This window comes from Harpia harpyja, chromosome 15 (assembly GCF_026419915.1).
Source record: "Harpia harpyja isolate bHarHar1 chromosome 15, bHarHar1 primary haplotype, whole genome shotgun sequence".
NCBI classification, from domain to species: Eukaryota; Metazoa; Chordata; class Aves; order Accipitriformes; family Accipitridae; genus Harpia; species Harpia harpyja.
In genome coordinates, this window is record NC_068954.1 from 30,955,098 (window position 1) to 30,978,240 (window position 23,143).

The 23,143-nt window shown below is 59.0% G+C and overlaps 4 protein-coding genes across 8 annotated transcripts in view; 2 read left to right on the forward strand and 2 right to left on the reverse strand.

Moving 5' to 3' along the window:
* Positions 1-12,828, reverse strand: part of SARNP (SAP domain containing ribonucleoprotein) — a 32,149-nt gene extending 19,321 nt beyond the window's left edge. For 4 of the 5 annotated variants that reach the window (XR_008238542.1, XM_052810197.1, XM_052810195.1 and 1 more), the window contains exons 1-9: positions 12,662-12,828; positions 12,017-12,116; positions 11,681-11,727; positions 10,486-10,553; positions 9,008-9,059; positions 6,105-6,178; positions 5,384-5,412; positions 4,770-4,795; positions 3,417-3,485 (exon numbers count right to left, since the gene is read on the reverse strand). Coding sequence is in view for 4 of the 5 variants with exons in the window: in XM_052810197.1 (XP_052666157.1) it covers positions 3,417-3,485; positions 4,770-4,795; positions 5,384-5,412; positions 6,105-6,178; positions 9,008-9,059; positions 10,486-10,553; positions 11,681-11,727; positions 12,017-12,116; positions 12,662-12,697 (501 nt within the window). In the remaining variant the exon portion in view is untranslated. The remainder of the gene's footprint in view (positions 1-3,416; positions 3,486-4,769; positions 4,796-5,383; positions 5,413-6,104; positions 6,179-9,007; positions 9,060-10,485; positions 10,554-11,680; positions 11,728-12,016; positions 12,117-12,661) is intronic. The other variant, XM_052810199.1, reaches the window with a different exon arrangement.
* A 91-nt stretch (positions 12,829-12,919) lies between these two features.
* ORMDL2 (ORMDL sphingolipid biosynthesis regulator 2) lies at positions 12,920-14,961 on the forward strand. The gene is made up of 4 exons (XM_052810207.1): positions 12,920-13,002; positions 13,584-13,758; positions 14,036-14,187; positions 14,442-14,961. The coding sequence occupies exons 2-4, from the start codon at positions 13,585-13,587 to the stop codon at positions 14,575-14,577; spliced, it is 462 nt and encodes a 153-aa protein (XP_052666167.1). The 5' UTR covers positions 12,920-13,002; position 13,584; the 3' UTR covers positions 14,578-14,961.
* Positions 14,962-16,118: 1,157 nt separating this feature from the next.
* DNAJC14 (DnaJ heat shock protein family (Hsp40) member C14) lies at positions 16,119-19,010 on the reverse strand. The gene is made up of 7 exons (XM_052810159.1): positions 18,870-19,010; positions 17,393-18,638; positions 17,207-17,313; positions 17,015-17,134; positions 16,750-16,910; positions 16,547-16,649; positions 16,119-16,431 (listed from the first exon to the last, which is right to left on the reverse strand). Exons 2-7 carry the CDS (start codon positions 18,581-18,583, stop codon positions 16,203-16,205), a joined length of 1,911 nt encoding a protein of 636 aa, XP_052666119.1. The 5' UTR covers positions 18,584-18,638; positions 18,870-19,010; the 3' UTR covers positions 16,119-16,202.
* A 71-nt stretch (positions 19,011-19,081) lies between these two features.
* LOC128151766 (transmembrane protein 198-like) lies at positions 19,082-22,007 on the forward strand (the record flags this gene model as incomplete). The annotated part of the gene is made up of 5 exons (XM_052809415.1): positions 19,082-19,406; positions 20,165-20,308; positions 20,592-21,167; positions 21,447-21,595; positions 21,664-22,007. Coding segments are annotated over 5 exons (1,323 nt in total), but the record flags the coding sequence as incomplete, so codon positions are not given.
* Positions 22,008-23,143: the final 1,136 nt, after the last annotated feature.

The window sequence follows — 23,143 nt, forward strand, 5'->3', positions numbered from 1 at the left end:
AAACCAGCATTAATCTAGAATCATGACGGGTGGCCATATTAAAACATTAACTCTTCCTAGCCAGAGGAGTCAGTACCTTTTGATCAAGGGGATACTTTAGCATCCTGTGCTGCTACTGCTGCTCAGGATCCAACCCGGGACGCCTGCAGGGCTCTCGACATGTCTTATGGCTACAATGCTCCAGCTGTAAAATGGAAGACTTGCAACCAGGCAAAGAAAAATGAAGTTATTCAAGGTGACACACGGCTCAGGAGCCACACTCCTTGCTCTGCCTCACTACAGACAGGTCACCGCACCTCTCAACAGACACATAAACTTCCCCCTGTTCTGAGAAATCACCGAGCTGGTGATGGGACAAGTCTCCCATGAAGAGGGATGAGAACGCTAGGCATGCATATGGAGATTTGCGGCAAAAATCCTTTGTTTCACCCCCAGCTCATGGAAACGCGCTGGGGAGAAGAGGGCTCCGAGTGGGGACTCCTGACTTGGAGCGACCTTGGAGCAGAGTCACTTCACCTCTCTGCTCCCAACCTCTGAACGGCCGAGGGTTAATCAGCTAATCGTTTGTAAGGCAGTTTGAGACCTCCACATTTAAGAGGAGATATAAAAGCCAATTATTTTAGTCATCTGTTCGGATTGGGAAAGGTATTTGATAATGTAATACAAAGGTGGCAAACAGAGCTTTTATGTTATCCCAAGGGCTCTTGCTGTCCATTTGGTGCCAACACTTTCTCAGCAGGAGACTTACAAGGCTATTTTATACATAAAGAGCAAACCACCCCCTTGGAGAAAAGCTTCTGAATCACAGCCACGACGCAGGCAGCTCCCTCTGCAGCATCAAACCCTGCATATAAAACATGCAGCTAAACATCCTCCCCTGGGGAGACGAGAGTTTGAGTGTTACAGGGAGCAGCTGCTATAGAGAGGGAACATTTACAAGTGTGGGGGGTTAAGTACAACTAACAGGAGTCAAGGGATGGTAGCTTTAGGTCAGCGAACGTGTGCTTTAACAGGAGGCCTCGGAGGGGAGAGTCAGTGCTACAGGGAGATAAACGCTTGCTTGATTTATTTTAAAAATTAATTTGATGGCCCCGTACTGCCTTGAGACAAATGAGCACCTGCCTCTTCTGCTCCAGCACCACCAACCTTTCTGTTCGCCTGCTCTCCTCCCAGCGACCAGGATCTCGCTTTCCCTTTAGGCAGGGAGGAAGATTTTAAACTTGAAAGATTTCTACCCCAGAGGGCTAACAGGGGGGGAAGGGGGGTTCAAAGCTACAGATGAGTTCACAGCCACTAACGCAGCTCTGCATTTGCTCCCTGGCTCACAGCAGGTCTGAAATCCCCCTTAGCTACGATTCTCCCCCCCACATCCCTACCCCTCCCCAAACCAATTTGAATAGGAAATGAAGTGTGGCTCCGTGGAGACAATGGTTTATTGTAAAGTTTTTGCTGCGACGCACGGTATAAAAACCTGCCAAGACACATGTAAACATTCGCAACTGCCAGGCTCCTCCATAATGAAAAGCTATAAAGAACACCCAGGTGGGAAGCACAATACTACCAGCTAATTAAAGTAACCAATAATATTCCTCCCAGGAATGCAAGAGAGTGTTCCGCTCAGTGGGAGAAGCCACTTCTAAGCCCATGAACTCGGCTTCCTGGTGGAGCAAACAAAAAAAGAGACACGGCGCAGCGAGGCGAGCCCTGCTGCTGGACACCGCTCCGCAGAGCGTGCGGCCAGAGCTCGCAGGGGACACAAAGCCCAGCGTCGGGCAATCTGGAGGTGAGCGCCAGCCCTGCCACCGACTCCTGACCTTGGGCAAGTCATTTTCCCCACTGGTAGGTCTCCATCTGTACAACAGGGAGCAATTCATTAGTATACAGTAAGCTGCATTTGCTGGTGAACGGCTTGGGGAGCTCAGGCCTCACACTTCGGTGGTTTCAGGTTTTTGCCACGTACAGGCACCACAGCACAACCTGGGAAGCCCACTCCTTCCATAAGCCCTGGCTTTATTAAGCTGCAGCCACACAATCCTACCCAGGGAAGGCCATGGCCATAAACATTGACAAGGCATATATTCCTCCTGAAAAATGGGAGCTCCTAGTGACAGGGTTAATGATGTTTGAGCAGCCTCTCACCCTGAGCTCCACATATCCCAGCTTTAATGCACTGGCCTCCTTCCCCCACCCCCAAAGGGACAGGAGAGGGAAGGGGGGGGAACAGCGACCTCCAATGCCAGATATTTTCTACATCAGTGAATTCCCAGGGCCAGTGGAATAAAGCAGAACACTCGTACGTGGAGAAACAGGCAGCAAAAAAGGTCAAATCCATCCCCCCCGAGGAGGAGAGGGGCTTATTTCACAGGGATGGAGAGAAGATGAAGCTCCCCTGGCTCTCACCCTTTTCCGCACCGAGAAGAGAGGTCTCCATGCCAACATTATCCAGCTGTTACAGCTGGACAATTCTTTTTCACTCGCCACTATTTCTGAACAGTGCTGCAGCACGAGGTTCATTACAGCCCAGAAGAGGAAAAGGCTATTTTTGTTTGGGAAGTACACAGGATGTTGTATCAATCTCAGAGTATATATTTATCCTTTCTTCTGTTTTCCCCAAACATGCTAAATTCATCTTCTCCCCCATTTGCTACAGAAGACATTTAGGCAAGGGGTTATCACACCGGTAAGCACACCATTCTCCAGCACACGTTTACCTCCAGGCCCCCCCAGCACAGCCCACCCCTACAGCTGGAGACAAGAGCGCAGCTCCATCTCCTGCCCCACCGACAGAACCCCGCAGTCAGCTCCAGCATGCAAAGGCAGAGCTAAATCAGTTGCTAGGTATGAGGACCAGAAAAGGGGTTACGCTCAGAAGCTTGTGTATATTTCTCCCCTGGAAAAAATAAACAGCTTTAGGACCAAATCCATCCCCCTACAAAGCTCATCTCATTTGTACTTCAAAGAGTTATTTCCTACCAGGGAGCTCTGGACGCCTTCTCTTCAGAGAGCTCATTACCTTGGTCTTTACAGACTTGGCTCCTACCCCAATCAGAAATGTGCACTTACACAGCGCGAGTCAAATGCCTGAAAACAAACCAATTACACAGCCCGCTAAACGGTGTCTCTGCCCATGTTAAAATTTGGATGAACAATCTTAAAATGCAACACCTCCATTCAGCAGTTGTAACTCTCTCAAAACCATATCAAGAGTCACACACACAAAAACAAACAGAAGGAAAGATGAAGGAAACAGTGTTGACAAGACTCCCCTGGGGTCCGGGGCCCATGCCGCTGCACTAATAACAAGACGTAAAACCTCAAGCAGCACAAAGGCTTTGAACGGTCACGGCACACTACGAGCTGGAGCACCGGGCTAATCTGGAGGTGCAAAGAGTGTCCTGGAGGCCAAGGCACCTTACCTTCTTGGAGAGCGAGGAGACATTCAACCCAAATCTTTGAGCCCTTTCCTTTAATTTATCCATGTTTACCTACAAAGACATAGGAAACAATTTATATTTTTTTTTTTAAAAGTCACCAGCACTCAAGTTGCGGGGATAGAGATAAGGCTGCCTCCCGGAAAAGCCTCCTGGAACAGACTTGTGCACAGTGCTCAGCCCGAGGGAAAACTCCTCTGGGCACTGTGCTGCACTGCCATCCAGCAGCAACAGCTCCTGCCAGCACCAAGGGCCGCAAGACAGAACCAGCGTCCCAAACGAAGCTGCCAGAAACTGCCAGTCTGCCCCTTTGCTTCCTCAAACCAACCAAAGGATAAAGACCCCAGGTGCTGTTCCCCCTCCTGAAGGAGCGGTGGTTTCAGACTGTTACTGTGAGCCAGCTGTACCTGGTACCTTTGCTGTAGCGGTCTGGTCAACGCAAACAAAAGATAAACAGCCTCGTAGGCAAGCTTGCCAGTACTCCTAAAAGTTATCACTGCTATCTGGCTGCCACAGGTTTAAGAAGCCATTGCTGTACCCTCACCCTTCCAAAACTATTGTGTCACATCTAATCAGGTCCCCAGACCAAGCAGCTTCCCAACACATCACCCAGCCTGACTGGTTTCGCTGAGAGGCGTCAGCCACCATTACGGCACTTATCCCTAACGAACGCAGACCTGCAGGGACAAGCCTTCCATAGTACGTAGTTCTGCAGAGGGAACCCCAGTGCTATTCCGCCTCGCAGACGCTCATGCAAGATCTTTTACGCCCCTGGCACCAGAGAAAAACCTAGAACCTTGCCTGGTGACAGATCGTGGCTTAACTCTGTTCCGCTCATCCTCAATTGAGCAGGCAAATACTGCGCCGGCTGCCCAATCTGACAGAGCTCTCAGCCCTGCACACTTTGGTGCCTCCTACTTAGACCTGGAATTCAGACGGGCAAAGCAGCATCAGCCATTAAAAGCAGAGTAATTTACTACAGGTCATTCGTTATTTCCATTCCCCAGGCATAAGTCAAGCAATTCAAACAAAAACAGAGAATGAAAGTCAGGCATATGAAAAAAAAAAAACAAATATCCATCTTTGTTCCTTTCAGCATTTCATTCTAAAATCAGCTCATCTGAGAAAACTGTCATAGAGGCAGCCACAGGGATGTGAACCCATCAAGTTCAGTGCCAGCATAACATCCAGGTGGGCTACATTAACTCTCACTCCACATATGTTGTTCCTGGACCATTTTGATAGTTTACCACTGCAGACAGGAATCTCTTTCTACAAATTACAACATGTGTTAAGGTCCTGACCAGCAGTAACTCAAGAACAAGAAGCATGTCTTACCGTGGGCTTGCTGTCTGCAGAGAGGCCTGAAATGAGGAGGCAAGAAAAAGAAAACCCAGTTAGAGAACAAACATCAGGAGCAGAATCTTATCTAAAAGGAGGTGCAGTAAAGTCACAGCACTGCCTGAAGCAGTCCTGCACCCATCCCACCATAGACTAGTGAAGAACTGCTGTCCCACTTTTCCCAGGTTCCATCTCTGCTCACTACAGAATGAGTCTCCCAATTTCTTTCTCACCTTCAAATCAGCTTCTCCACCCGCAAAACTGCTGCCATCCCACCTCGCTAAGACAGCTTTGGCAACTGAACCTGGCATTTTATGAAGCCAAACGATGTCTGGCACTCTGTTTAAGGATACCACAGGAAACTCTGGCTACTCTCTTCCAGCTCTGCTTAGAAAAAATAGATACTGGGAAAAGTGTCTGAACTACCAAGGGAACAACACGTGTCCTTTTCTTCCTGATTCTACAATTCCCACTCAGAGCTCCTGGGCATGGTCAGGAAAAGGGACAGAAGTGAAAACAAAAGGTAGTCCCACCGGGATTTTTATTCCCAGGAGTAATCAAGTATTTGCAGCAAGGTCACTCCATGGATTGGTTCTGCTTCACCTCCTCACCTTTAGTCGAAACTGTGGCCAAACCAAACCTGCCGAAGGTAAACAGAGCTTAGTCAGAGACTCGGGCAAAGATAAGGTCAGCCAATACCTGACATGTCAAGTCTTATGTGTGAACTTTTCCTTCAAATACTTTTCATGAGTGTACTTGAGTAAAACTGGTTTGGGGGCAAGATTAACTGGAACACGCTATTATTGGCTAATGTAATTACTGCAGCAGCTCCTGCGCTTACTCTGTGTACAGCAATTCCCCACTTTCTTCGTAAAACCAACCTCAAAGTCCAGAAAGCTAGTTGTATCACCAGCAGTTCACCTTTTTTCCCTTTCACTGCCCTGTCTTTCCAGAATAACTGTGAGAACTGCCACAAATTTCACCAGTATTTCAGCCCAAGCAACCAGTAAAGCATGCATCAAGCACTCCACAATCAGACACAGCCCAAATTCGACACAGGGCTCTCCTGCCTCATGAGCAGCACCACCTCCCTGCAGGTGTAACACAGCACACGTCTGCAAACCCTCCAGTAAACCTGTCCACCGTTTGTTCAGGCTGGGGGCAACCTCCACCTCATTTTTCAGACTCCTCCCCAGCGTTGCTGCCCCACCACCCGAGCACAGCGCAGAGCCAGGTTCACCTCACACTAACACAACCTGCCACTGGCAGACGTGTCCGGAGAGGTCTTCTCTCAGGCAAGAAGAGGGGAGAAGGCTCCAAGTGTAGACTCACCGAGCCGCCCGCGCTGCCTTCTTGCTCTCCAGGCTTACAGGCACATTGAAGCGTTCAGCCCTCTTCTGCATTCGCTGGAGGAGGGAGAGAAAGGAACCAACTGAGGAAAAGCAAAAATTTGAAGGGTACGGAAAGGAGGTTCTGCAGACAGAGGCAGGCAAGCAAACTCAACATATGGTGGCCTAACGCTCCAACATGCCCTGCCAGACCAGCAGCACGCAGCCTGGAAAGGGGAAAAGCACCCCGCTGTACCTGCAGGTAAAGGGAGAGCTGCTGCAGGCACCTTCCCTTGGCTTGTGCCATCCAAGAAGCCACCCCGCAGCCCCCAGGACATACGCTTGACCAAAAGGTGCTCTCATGGTTCTGATAAACACAGGCCTAATAAAAAAACTCATAAAAAAGGTATGCCATTACTCTGCTGCTCAGAGAGCATTCCTAGGAAAGGAGACGTGCAAAAAGAGAATGGGACCAGGGAGCTGACAGAGACAGGCGACTATTTTAAGATAATACAAGGCTGCAACTGTGCTGGAGGCTGGCGTGCCGCACACCTCGCCCAGGGAAGCCCTTGTGCCAGAGGGAAAGGAGCAGTGCTCCTGGCAGGGACTACAAAGGGAACTGCCCTGACTTCCCTCCTGGAGGCAGGAAGCAAGCAGTAGGCACAACCGGCTTCGGCTGATTTGCAAGAAGAGAGGCAAACAAGATTTCCTTTTCTTCCCCCCTAAGCAAAAGGCCAAAGAAATATGCTAGAAAAGGGGATGGGGGGGTGTGTTTGTTTTCAGGGAACTTATTTATTTGGCACAAGCCTTTTCACAAGAGGCCGACACTATTCATGAAGTTGGCTCAGCCTTGCAAACAGAGTTTGCCATTAGCAGTGCAATTCAAGACGAAGTTCAGCTATGTAGAAAGGACTCGGCCTGCTGCCCTTGCTGCAGGCAAGGCTCGCCTGGCTTGGAGCACACTGCCCTGGGCATGGAAAAGCTTGGAAACATCAGAGGTGCAAGGGTTTGCACCTGTGAGTGTTAAATCCCCTTAAAAGCTTAAGGGAAATATTTAACATTTTATTACACAAGGGCCCAAAAATGTGTTTGGTGTTTTAAAGGTTAGAGAAACAGATATTATTTTAATGGAAACATTTACTTTAGCCAAAAGCACAGTGAGGAGCGTAATAAACATGTGCATCAAAACATAAATGTTTAGAAAAGATGGATTAGGAACACCACTCCTAATGGTGTCAGTACTGAGGAACTTTTACTCAACTGAGTAGAAACAATAAAGACACAAAAAATGTACCACTCGGGTCAAAGCATATTTCCTTATTCCTTCTGACACTCTGAAGAATATCAAAAGAAATACCTGAAGAGGCAGCTTCTGAAAGGACTCTCGACTACAGCCAAGCCATGCCAGATCAGAGCGAAGGTTCCGCTACCCCAGTATCCCCCCCAAAGGTGACTATTACAGCCAGACGGGTAGTCTGCCTCCTTTACACCCTCCCAGACTCAAGTAATCCACAGCAAACGACTGACTGAATTTCAGGCTGTGCTCACATTTGCATTCGTTTATCCCTGATGGTTGTCACCCTTCCTAGGAATTTGTCTCCTTGCTTTTTGAACTCATCTGCATTTCTAGCATCTGTAACAGCCCACATTAACAGCCTCCAGTGTTCAATTATGCATTGCATGGGAAAATAATTCCTTTCTATCTTCAAAAACCATCTACAACATAATTTTGCTGAGACCTGATTCACTCTCAGTCAAAAAAAGAGTGGATTTCCTGGGAACAGGTTTGTCAGAATTTGGAGAAAAACAAAGGGCAAGAGTATAACTTCAGCAAGTTCGCTTAATGAGCTCTTTAACCAGCTACGGCCAAGGGCAGCCCCACATCATGGGGGACATTGCTCCTTCAGCAACAGTTCCAGCTCACATCAGGTACTATGTTTCTCCTCATAACTCCCTCACTGAGGTCATAATCCTCTGCTTGCGACATCACCCTGGTTGCTGTGGAAATGATCGTGTCCCAAACAGAAGATTAAAACTCTAAAGTAGTGGTGAACAGCAGGGAGACAAGAATCACGTTTTCATAGTGATTTCTTTCTTATGGAACACGAGCAAAAAAATAAGAGGGGGGATTAGAGAACCACAATCAGATTCCTGAAACTCAAAGTTTCGCAAAGTTTTCCCAGAGGAATTGGCAGCTTCTAAGTGTGTTTGTTTTAAATAAGCCCAGCAAATGCAAGCGGCAAAGTTAAAGAAGATAAAGATGAGATGATCTGTTCGCTCTTATCAGTTCCTCCCCAACTGATTACTCCCTGAAGCATATCCTCAACAAAGCTTTATAGTTTTACGTGTCTGAAGCAATCGGGCTTGCAGCAAGTCGCGAGGGACAGGGATGTGCCACGGCCTGGTGAACTCCACAGCGGAACTTTTCACGTTCGCAACAGCAGGAAACACAATTTATACACCAGAATCATAACAGAGGCGGTTCAAGTCTATCAGACTTTATGATCCAGAGCAGAGGATGCTACAGGGCAAAGTCCATCTTTGCAATGGAACGACACCCCAGGAATGATTCAGCTTGTCGCTGCTAAGTTGGAAATATTGAGGTAGGGTCAATGGTGGTTGGTGGCAGAAAGCAACGGCAGTGAGCAGCAAGGAAAGAGGCGTTAACGAACAATTGAGAGAAACATTCCTTAAGATCTAGCATCAAAATGAAATGTGCCATGGGGTCACCACCCTGCCAGGTCACTCCACCACCAGCGACCAGTCATTAATATAAAATCAAGGAAAAATAAAGCAGGTTTACAATGGAAACACTGACACTGCCTCAGCAACACACAAAAGAGACTTTGAATGAAGTGAATACGGAAACCGACACCTCAGAGGATGAAGTAGCAAAAGGAACCTTACCTCCATCTGCGATATTTCTGATGTTATTTTCACTACCTTCTTTTCCGTAATCCTAGAGGTGTGTGGGAAAGAGAGAAATCAGTCAGAACAGCTCTCATTAGTTTCACAAGCATGCCCCAGTAGCAGAGGTATCGGGGTTCTCCTCCCAGCCACTAGTCTCTGGCAACACCACCACCATCTTAACTGAGGGCCTGTTTTTAACACGAGAACAGCCACAAGCCAGCATCCCCCTTAATGAGGGCAAGTTTAGAGCCAGATATCCATGCTAAGTGAAGTATGAAGCCTGTGAAACTTTTAACCAAAGTCTAGGGTGTATTAGGGGCAGGAAACACACGGCCCAGTGAAGGCGCAGCCGCGGGTTCTCCTGTGAGCCTAACTAGTGCCTTGAGCAGTCCCGAATTCCTTTGGCAACGATGGCAAGCAAGCTGGAAAAGACACAAGAACCAGCCACACTCTCACCCATTCTCTACACAGGCTTGGAGGAATAACTCCATTTAAGGCAAGAGAAACGTTCTGTGATTTTAGTAGGGCGCTGCAGATGCATCTCAAAATGCTGGGGGGATATTACAGCAAGAGGCCGCAGACCTACACACCCAAGAATAACCCCCTGCCCATCTTAAGGCTCTTAAACAGTAACATTCAGCTCTTGTTAGAAGCCCAAAGCCTCGACTGCAAGCCCCAAAGAGCTTTATTCCTTTATGGCCCACAAATACAAAGGATTGTTCTGTTCTAGTTCATGGGACAGCCGCAGGCAACTTTCCCCAGGTCAGCCCCAGCACCCCGAGCCCAGGCTCCATTTCAAACACACACTTCCTGAACAATGTGCAGCTGACAACAGCGGGACCAGTAAAAAGACTGAACGAAAATATAATGGAGTGGGCGTGCTCCAAAGTTTATGCTCCGAAAACAGAGCTCAGGCTCGAGGGGGAAAACAAAAGAGGAAGAGACAAAGTTCGGAAGTTCCCAGGCTAAATGAAATAGCATCCTCCTCCTCCAAACAACTCCCATAAAACAGTGGGTCACAGCCAGCCTCATTAAGGTCTCCCATTTAGAAAAATGCACTGCTTTTGTTCCAGATTCCCGGACAGGTTTCTCATTTTATGCCCTGAAAGGTAGTAATGGTTTAATGGCACTTTCACAGGAAGCAATTCTGCATGGGACCTGGCGCTCGCCAGCGCGGCTCGGCAGGCACAGGACGCCCCCTCCTGCCCACACGGCCACCTCGGGCCCGCCGGCCGCAAGCCGGGGGCTCACTTCGGGCTGGCTTCGTCCTGTGAGCCACGGAGCGGAGAGCAGCCCCACAGACAGACAGACGGACAGACCACTGCGTTATCACACAGGGCTCAGGCAAAGGCTACAATCCTGCTCTAACGCGCGCGAGCTGCAACCCCCTTTCATCCCAAACTCCAAAACGGGGCTGTGCTGCCAGCCCTCGCACCCCACGGGTTTGCTTTGTTCTACTCAGAAAGGATAGTTACACATCAGGCGATTTTACAGGAGGCTCTTCTACTTTGACGGGTGGCTCTACCGGCTTCGGCTCTTCTTCCTGCAAGTCAAGGAGTTGAGAGGAGGTCAGATAATAAATACTGCGGCCAACTGAGCAAGAGAGAAACACCACAGCAGGGACACTGTCAAGTCTTTTGGGTTCTCACTGGTTTAAAAGGCACACACCTATAATTCAGCCTGCACATATCCAAAGATTTCTGTACGATTTGTTTAACTCTGCCCACTAAGGCAAGGTTTGCAGCAAGAAGTAATATTATGCGCTCACAGCCTCAGTCTGGCAGGGTTTGAACACTAGCTGTTACAGACACAGACTCTTGTTTTGTTTTCCCAAAGTCTAAACTCTTACCAGGAGGTCTGGGCTTCACAAGGCTTCAGAAATAACTCGAGCAAGACAGTCTCCAGCCCGCAAGTGGAGCCAGCAAACAACATCGAAACTACACAGCACTCATGCTCAATGCCCAGCATCAGTCTGGTAAGACCCATCTCGCTTCTCGACAAATACTTTTTGTGAAACTGGGGAGAAATCTTCCATATCCTCCACCTGCCCTTGCAGCGCATGGGCTTGCCAAGCAGCGAAGAGCCCGACAGTTGGAAGAATCGGTTTTCGCTGGTGTTTTAAGCAGAAAGCGTTTTCCCAGGTCAGATCTCCTCACCTCCCTCAGAACAAATTCTCCTGCTTTAAGGCTTGCTCCCACGGGCCGCCCAGCCCAGCCCAGCCCAGGCCAGGCCCGGCACGGTCAGGGCACCAGCCGGGCAACTTTTTCTTACATGTCCTTTCTTTAAAAGCACACCACGCTCCAATCGCATTTGCTGTTCAGTTCATGACAAAAAACACAGGGCGATGAGGTGTGAATCCTGCTGAACACGGACAGAATGACCCCGCTCTGAACTGGCAGCCACACACCAAGATTACACACTCTGCCAGAACCCCCCACCACACGCTCTGCCTGCTAACAGAGCAACATCGAGCCTTTGGCGTAAAAAATAGCAGGTTTAGACCCAACGAGGAATGACAATGGTGCTTTAAAATAGACACGGCCTCCGGTATTGCAGCGTTCCTTGCGCACAGAACTGGGACACAGCCTGTGGGAGGTCGCGTGCCCCCAGGCAAACCAGAAGCCCCTGCACTGGCTGTCGGCAGGACGGTCTGCCCAGCAGAAGCCTTACCTCTATTTCTTCTCCCAGGACATCTTCTTCATTTGCTTCTTCTTCAGCTGGAGGACAAAACAACAGAGAAATGGCAGTAGCAAGTTACTTTAGTAATATCTCTGGCTTCTCAGATAAAGCCTACTATGAGGATTTTACTCAGGAAAGCAGGAAGCAAAGGCAGTTACAGCAAAGCACTCAGACCAGGGCTCTTCTCCTTCACCCTGGCGTTCCATGCGAACAAAGCTCGAAGCCCAGGAGATCTCTCACCACCGATAACCCCAGAGCAACCCCCAGCTCGTAAGGGCTTTGGGAAGAAGCCTGCTAACGAGCCGCCCCGCTCAACGAGGCACCCACCGTGCTCCTCCAGGTAAGCCTGGAGCCTGTTGATCAGATCCTGCTTGTTGCCTTTTGCTTCCAGGCCGCGAGCCAGACACTCCTGCTTCAGTTCAGCCAACTACAGAACGCAAGAAGCTTCCAGTTAGCGCGTGCAGAAGCACACCAAGAACATAAAAAAAATTTATAATTAGAAAAAGCATATAAATAAGCCAAGGCGATTCGGGTTTTTTTTAGGAGCCTCGAAGGCTGCCTCCTCACGTCAAAACACCAGCCGCGCCCCTGGGCTCCCAGGATTTCCCCCCAAACAGGCTGGTTCCCTCCTCAGCCCCGGAGGAGGATCGCTCCCCGCCGCCTGTCACGGGCCGGGCCGGGCAACCGGAGAACGGCGGCGGTGCCCCGGAGGGCAGGGGCATCCCCAGGGACCCCCCCACCGCCACCGCCTCCCCCGGGCGGGCAGCGGCGAGAGGGCGGCTGCCAGGCGAGACTGAGAAGGACCCGGGCAGGAGGGGTGACCGCCGGAGGTGGGGGACCCTCCCGGGACACCGGGGGACGCCGGGGGGGGGGGGCCCAGGCCGGCGGGAGCCCGGGGCCCACAGCTGCCCGGGCCGGGACAGGCCGCGACCCCCGCCCCTCCCCGAGCTCCGCAGGCCGCTCGGCCGGTACCTTCAGCTTATGGAGCTCCACAGTCTCCGCCGCCATCTTGTCGCCCCCTCAGCCCGTTGCCGTCCCCGCCCCCGTTGACCGCCCATCACCCAATCGGCGCCGCCCTTCCTCAACCGGCGATTTCAAACCACTTCCCAACACCGCTTCTCACGACTGGCCGGGCCTCCCCCGCCACTCCCCTTCCACTATTGGCCTGCCGGCGCTCGGGGGGCGGGGAGACGCTGAGCGACGGGATGAGCGGCCAATGAGAGAGGGGGGAGGGACCCCACCGGGCGTGCGGACTTCCTGGAGACGAGCCCCGGGGGCGGGCAGGGACCTGGCAACGGGCGCGGAGCCGCCGGGTGCGTCGGTGGGAGCGGGACCAGGGCCAGAACCGGGACCGGGGGGGTCTCTGAGGGAACAGGGGGGCTGTGAGGGGCCGGGGGGCTGCGAGGCCATGGCGGCAGGGCCGGGCACTGAGGCGGGAGCAGGCGTACCAGGCCCTGGGGAGGGATCTGCAGTCGTTTTCCCGGCCCCACGCGTGCCTTAGGGCCGAGGAGTCAGGCTCTCGGGAGGAGAGCAGGCATTTTGCCTACCTGTCCGGTGGGGAAGCAGCTCGGGGTGAGCGTGGGGGAGAGGGGAGCCCCGTTACGGGGTGGTTCTTCCTCAGTTCCCAGCGTTTCTGGTGGCTGGGGGTGAGCTCCTTCCTTTTCTCCTTGCCTTTGTGTTCCTGGCCTTAAGGCTGAGGTGCAGAGTCGCTAATTAGGGAGCTGGCATTAGCGGTGCGTTGGGGTTAAGCACACGGGAAGGCGGGGGTGAGAGGTGCTGCAGGAAGACCGTGGATGCGGGGCTACACCAAGAGCCCTGACTGGGTTGGGAATTGCAGAGATTTGGGAAAACCTCTCTGAGGAGACCTCTGGAAGCCTCTGTTTGTCTGCTCCAGGATGAACGTCGGCGTGGCGCACAGCGAGGTGAACCCCAACACGCGGGTGATGAACAGCCGGGGGATCTGGCTGGCGTATGTGATCTCCGTGGGAGTCCTCCACATCGTTCTCCTCAGCATCCCGTTCTTCAGCGTTCCTGTGGTCTGGACACTCACCAACGTCATACACAACCTGGTTAGTCAAAACTTGGCCCGCTCTTCTCTCAGGGTTGGAAAGCATGTAGGCTGGTGTTCGCCGGGTATGGTTCCATGTCCCCCAGCTATAAGGAAGCCCCTGGTTCCTGCGGGGCACTGAGGGAAAGGCTGGGGGGTTGGTGCTGTGGGGGGACATGCAGCTGATGAAAGGCTGTTAGCTTGGGAATCTGCTGTGAGAGGGCACAAAGCGCATTTCTGTCCCGGCAGCAGACTGTCCCCGGCTGGCTTTACATCTCCTCCCCCCTTGAAACCCGCAGGTCATGTACTTGCTGCTGCACACAGTGAAGGGGACCCCCTTCGAGACCCCGGACCAGGGCAAGGATCGCCTCCTCACGCACTGGGAGCAGATAGACTACGGGACGCAGTGCACCTCGTCACGCAAGTTCCTCAGCGTCTCCCCAGTAGTGCTGTGAGTATCGCTGAACCAGGCAGGAGGGCACGGGGGGGCTCAGGAGGGTGTTTAAGGCACGCGATGGGACCATCTGGCTTCTGTCGGCACAGCCGCCCTGGCGCGAACGGGTCCTGGGGCTAGAGGGTTCCCCAGCTGCGAGGCGCTGTTTTGTGCAAGGAACGCCAGCGAGGCACCCGAAATCCCCCCAGTGCTGGCAGCGGGGAGGGTGGGAGCGACACAGAGCTCACCCAGGGTCTCCCTCTCTCCCCCAGGTACCTCCTCGCCAGCTTCTACACCAAATATGACCCCGTGCACTTTGTCGTCAACACGGCCTCCCTGCTCAGCGTCCTTCTGCCCAAGCTGCCCCAGTTCCACGGCGTGCGGGTCTTTGGCATCAACAAGTACTGAGGCTTCCAGCGGAGCCGGGGGACGGAGAGGGGACGCCAGAGCGGCGCAAGGCACCGGCTGGAGAGCAGGGGTGAGGCGTGAGGAGGGCTGGGCGCGGGGCAGGGACCGCTCTAGCTTTTAGCCAGGGTTTTAGCCAGGTTCCTCCATCTCAGAGAAGCTCCTCGCTGGGACCTTTATCTCTTCGGTGAAGCGAGAAGCGCAGCTGAGCGGTACGGAGCGAGCAGTTGTGTCATGTGCGTGTTTCCTTCAAGCTAACCTCCGTGTAACCCTGCAGAAAGCACTTAGGAGGGGAGAACTGCTGACTAGTGGGAAGAGTCACCCACCTACACCTCCCTCGTCCTCATGTTTTATAGATTTCCACCATAATAAAGAAATTCAGCGACAGGAGCGGCCTCCTCGCAGTGGGACCAGCCCCGGCTCACACCTCCCTCCCACCTCTCCCCGCACAGACCAGCCAGACTTCTTCAAACCGTACTTTTAATTTAACAAAAGTGATAAGAAAAAGATACACTACCATTTAAAACCCAGCTGCTCTGGTCTGGGAGTACAAAAAGGTTAGCGAAAAGCAATCGTGGCCTACAGCAGCGTTTCTCAGGGTGTTTCAGCTCAGCTGGGGGGGCGGCCAGCTCCCCCCGAGCACCCGGCTCCGGTCGGTGGCAGGCCAGGAGCCTCATGCAGCCCCCAAGGGCTGTTACTCCCTGCTAAGGACCGGCGCAGCCGCCGTGCCGCTGCCCGGCCCACGGTTTGGAGAGCTGGGAAACGCCAAACAACACTTGGTGAGGTGCCGGACACTCACACGTCTCTTGGCAAAAACTGTTCGCGATACAACTCAAGATATTGGCGGCAGCGCGGAACCAGCTCCTGCCTCCGGACTTTGCTTTTTGTAAAAAAATAATAAGTTGCTCTTCGTCCCCGGCGCTGAGGGAGGGGGACGAGGGTCCCTCAAGCAAAGTTGAGGCAGGAAAAGCAAAACTGGCACAGGGCGGCCAGGCCGTGACGCTGGGGTCCCGGCTGGGCAGTGCCCACGAGGAGGAGGAGGAGCGCAGCTAACGTACGCGGATGTATTAATAGAAAGGGGATGCACGCGGTAATAAATAGATCTGTACGAGCAAAAAGTAACGAGCTGCTTAAAAAAAAATATGCAAAGTGTGCTGGCAGAGGCTCGAGGCGAGGCGCAGCTGGAGCGGGGGGCCCCTCCAACGGCCCCCTGCAGCTGAATGAGCAGAGGGGGGGGCTCCCCTGCGCGGCAGCTCCCCCACCCCAGCACCAGCACGGAGAGGAAGGGACCCAGCCACCAGCCGCAGCTCCCTTCCCTCCAGAGCGTCACCTGAACGTTTACAATAACCCTGAAGAGATCCGGCGGCCGGTCTGTCCGTTCGTCTGTCCGTCCCGGCCCCCGCCTGCCTGCCCCACGCCCCGCCGGGCTCTTTGGTACGGCTGGCTCCAACGCGCAGCTCCTCCAGCACGCGTTGGCCACGTCAGCCCACAAACTCCCTGGTTACTTTTAAATATAGAGAGGACTTTTTTTTTTTTTTTTAAAAAAAAAAAAAAAAAAGAAAAATAGATTTTTTTTATTGGAAAGAGCCCTTTTCGTGCCCAGCACAGCGCTGTCTGCCTGGCGCCGCTCAGCGCTGCAACGGCCGACGCACCTTCTTCCTCCTCTTGTGCTTCGCGTCGCCCTTGGGGACGGTGCCCTCGGCCCTGGGGGGAACCCCGGGGGGGGCTGCAGCCCCCGGGGGGGTGGGGGGTGACGGGAAGGGCCCCCCGGGCATCTGTCCTGAGCTCCCCTGAAAGACGCGGGTGAAGAATTCCTGCAGGTCGGCAGCTGAGGCGGGGCTGCCCTTGGAGGCACTCCTGCGGGGGGTAAAGTGGGTGTTCGGGGGGGGCTCGTCTGAGCTCAGAGTCCCCCCCACCGTCATCCCATGTCCCCCCCTTCCCCAGGATGGGGGTCAGGCCCCTTTCCCATCACCTCTGCCGCCCGCCCGGCCCGGAGCTCCTCGAGCCAAAGGAGATGTGGTAGGGGACGCGGTGGGTGTCCGGGTTGATCCCGACACGCTGGCAGCCGGCCCACTCTGCCAAAAGACACGCAGCCGCCGGTCATGCCGCCCCGGCAAAGGGGCGACGAGCCGGCGGCACCCCCTCCGTCCGGGGGTTCCGGGAAGCGGCACCCACCCGTGATGTCGTAGATTTTCCCGTCCATCATGGCGAAGTAGGTGATCTTCAGCCCCAGCAGGCTGGATTCGGCCCAGAAGTCGCCCTCCTCGGCGGGGTGCAGCCCGCCGCACTCGGCGCAGTAGCGGGCACTGAGGGGGTCTCGGTCCATCTCAAACCTCCTGCGGAGAGAGCGGGCGTTTCCGACCCCTGTGCCCCCCCCGCCTCCCAACTTTGGGATCCCCCAGGCACGCCGGTACCGTGCTGCCGGGGCTTCGGGACCTACTTGTGCTTCCCCTGGCACTTGCTGCACATCATGGTGTTCATGGCTTCCTTCAGGTCGTCCTGCAGCCGGCTCAGGAACTCGCTCATGGACCTCGTCAGCTCGCTCTCCGCCATCCGCTTGCTGGGGGGGGAAGAAAGGGGGTCAGCCCCGGCACCCCCAAACCCTCCCCGTTCCCCGGCATCGCCCACTCACATCTCGTACTCCTTCCTCCTCTCCGGGCTGCTGACCATGTCCCAGGCCGCCCGCAGCACCTTGAACGCCGCCTCCGCCCTCGGGTGCTCGTTCTTGTCCGGGTGGACCTGGAAAAAGTGGAAAAGCTCAGCCAGCGCCGTATCTCGGGGTGGGGGGGGGGCGGACACCCCCTGCCCGCCCACGCACCAGCACCGCCAGCCGGCGATAGGCCTTCTTCAGCTCGGCGTCCGACGCCGTCGCCTCCACGCCCAGCACCTGGAAGGGGTTCAGCTCCTCCTCGGGCACCTCCGCCATGGCCAGCAAGCGGCTCACCTCCTCCGCGCAGCCGGCGGCGGGAGCCCCCCCGTCGCCAACGGACGCCGCGTCCCCCGGCCCCCCTGTCCGACCCCCCCCGGGCGCCCAGGGGGGAGCTCGCCGTCTCTGCAGCCAGTCCCAGAGGTGCCGGCACGTCCGGCTCTCCCCGAGGAGCCCCCACGTCCTACGGAACACCGCCGCGTCCAAAAGCGCGAGGAACCGGGCCGCCCGCCGGCTCCTGCCCAACCGATCCGCGCCGGCGACCAGCGCGCCGGCGCCCACGCGCCAGCAGAGCCGCAGGCTGCCCAGGAGCAGCACGAGGAGGAGGACGAGGAGCGCGCAGAGCATCCAGAGCAGGCGGAGGAAGAACCCCGCCCCGGCCCGTAGCCACCGGGCCACCCTCAGGGAGCCGCTCCGGGCCCGCTGGCCCACCCGCCGGCCCCAGTTCCGTACGCCGGCCTGCGCCGAGCCCAGGTCACGGCCACCGAGGCGGCAGCAGGAGCAGAGCAGCCATCCGCCGGCCTCCGCGCCCAGCCTGCGCGCCTGGGCCAGCGCCGCCGCCAGCAGACCCCGGTAGCTGGCCGGTTCCTCCGCCGGCGCCTCGGTCCCGTCCCCGCGGCTCCTCTTCCGTGCCGGTCGGTGCCGCTTGCCCGCGCCGCCCTCGCGCCGTCCGCCGTCCTCCTTCTCCTTGGGGGTCGAGCGATGCCTCTGACGCCTCCGCGTCCTCCGGCTCCCCTTCCCCGCGCCGTCCTCGCCGGCTCCGTCCTCCTCGCCATCCTCCTGCCCGTGGGCCGGCGGCAGCACCGGGCCGGCGGCTGCCCGGTTACGGCAGGTGAGGCTGCAGGATCCGTCCCGCCGCTCGGCCGCGGGGTCGGGGGGGGCGGCCGGTTCCCGCCGGCAGCGGCAGGAGCACCGGGGACCCTCGGGGCTCGGGAAGGGCAGGTCGTGGTCGTCGTCGTTGTCTTCCGGGACGGTGGCCGGTGGCCGGCCGCAGCTCCCGTTCCAGGCAGCGCTGTCCTCCGCCGGGCGGCCGCCGCCTTCGCCATCCCCGGGGGGGTCTCCCCGGTACCGGGGCTGCTCCATCCCGGCGGCCCCGCTGGTCCCCGCCGGGCCTAGGTGACGGCCATACCGCCGGGCCCTGCGAACGAGATCGGGGTCAGCGCGGCCCCGGAGACCCCCATTCTCCCCCCCCAAAACCCCAAGCCCCGGGGATCCCTCCGGACCGCGCCCCGCCGACCCCCGGCCCGGCCCCGGCTGCCCACGGGAACCCCCCCACCGCCCCGGGGACGCTTTGAAGCGCAGCTCGGCCGCTGCCCCCCTCCGGCCTCGGCCCCGGGGCTGTCGGGAGCCCGGGGAGGCGGAGACTCACGGTGCCGGTGCCGGTGCCGGCGGGGGGGGGGGTCGCCGCCGCCTCCCGCCCCCCCCCGGGGTTCCCTCGCTCGCCTCACTTCCGCCTTCCGCCCGCCCGTCGCCACCGCCTCCCACTTCCGGGTAGGCGGGGCCTAGCGCGGGAACGTCATTCCCGCGCCCCGCCCCTTAAAGGGGCAGAGCCCCCCCTCCCCACTCCCTCCCCGTTAACCCTTTGGCCGCCCCGGGGGGGGGGGTGGGGGGGGGGAAACCGGGCGTCCTGCGCTGACCCCGTCACGTGCCCCCGCGCACAAAGCGCCTCTGTCCCGGCGGAGGGGCCCGCTGGGGGCCCCGGCGTCACCCACGGGGGTCCCGGCCCCGCGTGGGTCCCCTCCCGGCCCCGCAGCAGCGATCCGGCCCCGCCGCCGCCCCCCCCCCCCCCGGCCCCGGCCCCGCTCCCGGTCCCGCCCCGCACCGCCCCCGGCCCCGCTCCCGGCGGAGTCTCGGCTCCGTGGCCGGGCCGGGCCCCTCCGCGACCCCCGGGACCGGCAGCGAGCGGGTGAGTCCCGGGACGGGACGGGACGGGGCCGGTGGGGACCGAGCGGCTCCCTCCCCCCCCCCCGACCCCGCTCGGCCCCCCGCCCCGGCCCCCCAGCAGCTCCCAGTGCGGCAGCCCCGGGCAGCGCCGCCCCCCTCCCCGGCCCCCCAGCAGCTCCCAGTGCCCCAGCTCGCTGTCCCCCAGTAGCTCCCAGACCCCTCTTCCAGTGCCCCCACCTCGCTGTCCCCCAGTAGCTCCCAGTCCTCCCTCCCAGTGCTCCCAATGCTCCCACCTGGCTGCTCCCCAGTAGCTCCCAGTGCCCCCACTTTGCTGTTCCCCAGTAGCTCCCAGACCCCCCTTCCAGTTCCCCCACTTCGCTGTCCCTCAGTAGCTCCCAGTGGCCCATTTCCAGTGCCCCCACCTTGCTGTCCCCCAGTAGCTCCCAGTCCCCCCTCCCAGTACTCCCACCTCGCTGTCCCCCAGTAGCTCCCAGTCCCCCCTCCCAGTGCTCCCAGCACCCCCACCTCGCTGTCCCCCAGTAGTTCCCAGTTCCCCCACCCAGCAGCCCCCAGCACTCCCAGCCCTCCCCACCCCACACCTCCCTACAGTTCCCAGTGCCCCCAGCCCAGTCCTCCCAGATGTGCCCCCCCCCCAGCACCACTGCCAGATGTGGGTGCGGGGAGGAGGGTGCTCACCCACCACCTGCAGACCCCAGGGAGGGGCTGGGTGCCGGGGGGGGGGTGCAGTGGGTGGGCTCAGCACCCCCCCACCCCTCCCAGCCCCCGCAGCCCCCCCCGGGCAATGGAGCCCGGCGCCCCCCCCCGCGCCCCGCTGCGCCCTGGAGCCCCAGCCCCCCTACGAGCCCGTCCCTGCCGCCCTCTGCGCCCTCGGTGCCCTCTTCGGCGTCGTCTGCGGCTGCTTCGGTGAGCGCCGGCACGGCTTGGGGGGGCACTGGGAGGGGGGACTGGGAGCTGGGGGGGGACACGCCGGCACGGCTGGGGGGGGCAGAGCAGGGGCTCACTTGGGGGGCACGGCAGGCACGCGGTGAGGGGCTTTGCAGGGGCGTGGTGGGGGACAAGGAGAGGGGCGTTGGGGGGGGCACGGCCAGAAGGGACGGCACAGGGAACGCCGGGGGGCACAGCCATGGGGCAAAGCCGGGGGGCACTGCCGGGGCAGCCCCCGGTGACGGCCCCGTGCCCGCACCAGGGTACCGCTGCTTCAAGGCCATCATGTTCCTCTCGGGGCTGCTCTTCGGCTCCATCGTCATCTTCCTCCTGTGCTACAAGGAGCGGGTGCTGGAGACGCAGCTGAGCCTGGAGGCCAGCGCGGGCATCGCCCTGGGCATCGGGCTGCTCTGCGGCCTGGTCACCATGCTGCTGCGCAGCGTCGGGCTCTTCACCACCGGGCTGCTGCTGGGGCTGCTGCTGGCCACGGCCGCGCTGGTGGCGGCGGCGCCGGTGCTGCCGCCGCCGAGCCCCTGGGTGCCGGCGGGCAGCCTGCTGGGGCTGGCGTTGCTCTGCGCCCTCCTGGCGCTGCAGTGGCCGAAGGCGCTGACCGTCCTCTCCACCGCCGTCTTCGGCGCCGCCGTCGTCGTCGTCTGCGCCGACTACTTCGTGGAAGCGCTGGCGCTGGTGCTCTACGTCTACGACCGGCTGCGGCTGGCGCCGGCGGGGCCGCTGTGCTGGCACAGCTGGGTGCTGCTGGGCGCTTGGCCGGCGCTCAGCCTCCTCGCCGTCCTGCTCCAGTGGAAGCTGACAGCTGACGGCGTCTCCCACACCGATGGTGAGTGGGGGTGCACGGAGGGGTACCCCCCCTTCCCGGCCAGCTCAAGGGGGGGGGGGTGTGCCGGGTGGTGGGACCACCCGGGGAGGGCGTGTGGGTGAGCGCGAGGGATGTGGGATGATGAGGGTGAGGATGAGGAGGGGATGGCGGTGGGGATGGGGACGGCCACGGGAGCAGGGATGGAGACGGCCGTGGCGATGGCGGTGCCGAAGGCGGCGGGGACGGAGGTGTCACCGGGGATGGGGACGCGGGGCAGAGCTCAGCCCCCGCTCCCCGCAGTCATCCTCAGCCGGCGGCAGAAGCGGCTGCAGCTGCTGCGCATCCGGCAGAAGGAGGCCAAGCGCCGGCAGAGCCTGGCCCCCCCCGAGGGCACCTACCGCCGCAAGCCCCCCCCCGTCAAGCGCTACGCGGGCGACGTGCTGGCCCCGGTGAGTCCGCGCCCCGGCGGGGCCGTGCCGGTGGCCGCGGGGCCGCGCTGACCCCCGTGTCCCCCCAGAGCTACATCCGGAGCCTGCGGGATCGGCAGCTGGAGAGCGGGACCGCGCCGGGCCCCGCCGCCGCCCCCGATGCCGACTGCGGCTCCACCGCGCCCCTCACCGCGCCCCCGCCCCGCCGCCGCCCCTGAGCCCCCGCGCCCCACCGACGTGCCTTGGGGGTTCCCGAGCCCCCCGCTCCTGCTGTGCCTTTCCCTTTAAATAGGCAAATGAGATGCCATATGCCCCGCCCCCCGGGAGGGTGTGGCCGAGGGGAGGCGGGGCTTCAGGGCACGTGGATGGTGGGGACCCCCAGGGGCTGGGGGGTCCCCTGGTGGTGGGGCGAACCCAGTGCCTCCCCCCCCCCACCACCACAGCTGCCAGCCCCATAACCTGCCCCCATACCCGCTGCAGCCCCTCGCCAGCCCCACGGAGGGGAGAGCCTGGGGGGCAGCCCCCACCCCAGCTCCTGCCCAGCCCCCGGCACCGGAGGGGACCCCTTAAAAATAAAGCCCCCCTTTTATTTTTGTAGGACCTACCCAAACGCTGTGCACGCACCGTGGGCCCAGCCCAGCTCCCCCCTCCGCTGGGGAGGGTCCCAAAAGCCTTAACCCCACTGCGGGGGGGGGGGGGTGTCTCACCCTGCCATGGGGCCTCCCTGGCCCCCCAGCCCTGCCCCGAGCCCCCCGAGGACCGCGGTGGCCCCCACCCTGGGGAAGGGCCCCCCCGCGCACCCCGTGCTGGGCTTGTACCGGGGCTGCCGCAATAAAGAGCATCACGGGGGGCCAGCGTGAGCCCCCCCCGGTACCACCAGACCTCGTCACCTGCGGCCGGAGGTGAGGGGGGATGCGGGTGGCGGTGGGGACCCCCTGCCCCCCCCCCAGATCCCCACCTTTGAAGAAGTAGGTCCTGCTGCTGGGGGAGGCCAGGGAGGGGGATGCCGGGGGGGCCGCTGGCCTGCAGGCGGGAGGGGAGGCGTCGGTGCCGGGATGAGCCTCCCCGTGTCCGATGCCGCGGAGGGCGCCGGGGCTGGCGCAGCCGGTAGCCGTGAGGGTGGGGGTCAGAGGGTGCCCAGCCCCAGGACATGGTCGGTCTCGGGGTCACTGCGATGCCCCGGGGCGTCCCCTCCGTCCGGCACCCTGCCCCGGCCGGTGGGTCACCAGGACCCCCCCAGACTCACCTATGCCCACAGCCGTGGCCCCCCACAAACCCCGGGAGCCCTTACGGCCCCAGGCCTGACCCCCCAGATGCTCCAGCATCCTCCAGACCCCCTTCGCCCCATCTCAGCCCCTCAGCATGTGCTGCTGCGGCCTCAGGTTGAGGGGATCCTCCACACCGCAGCGTCCAGGCACCCGGCAGAGGACCCCCCACCTCCGCCAGGGGGGGGCTCGGGACACCCCAACACTCGACCACCTGGCCCCGGTGATTTCAGCCATGCCGAACTCGCCCATCGGCCGCTCCTGCAGGTGCCCGAACTGCAGCGTGCTCTTCCTGGGGGACGGT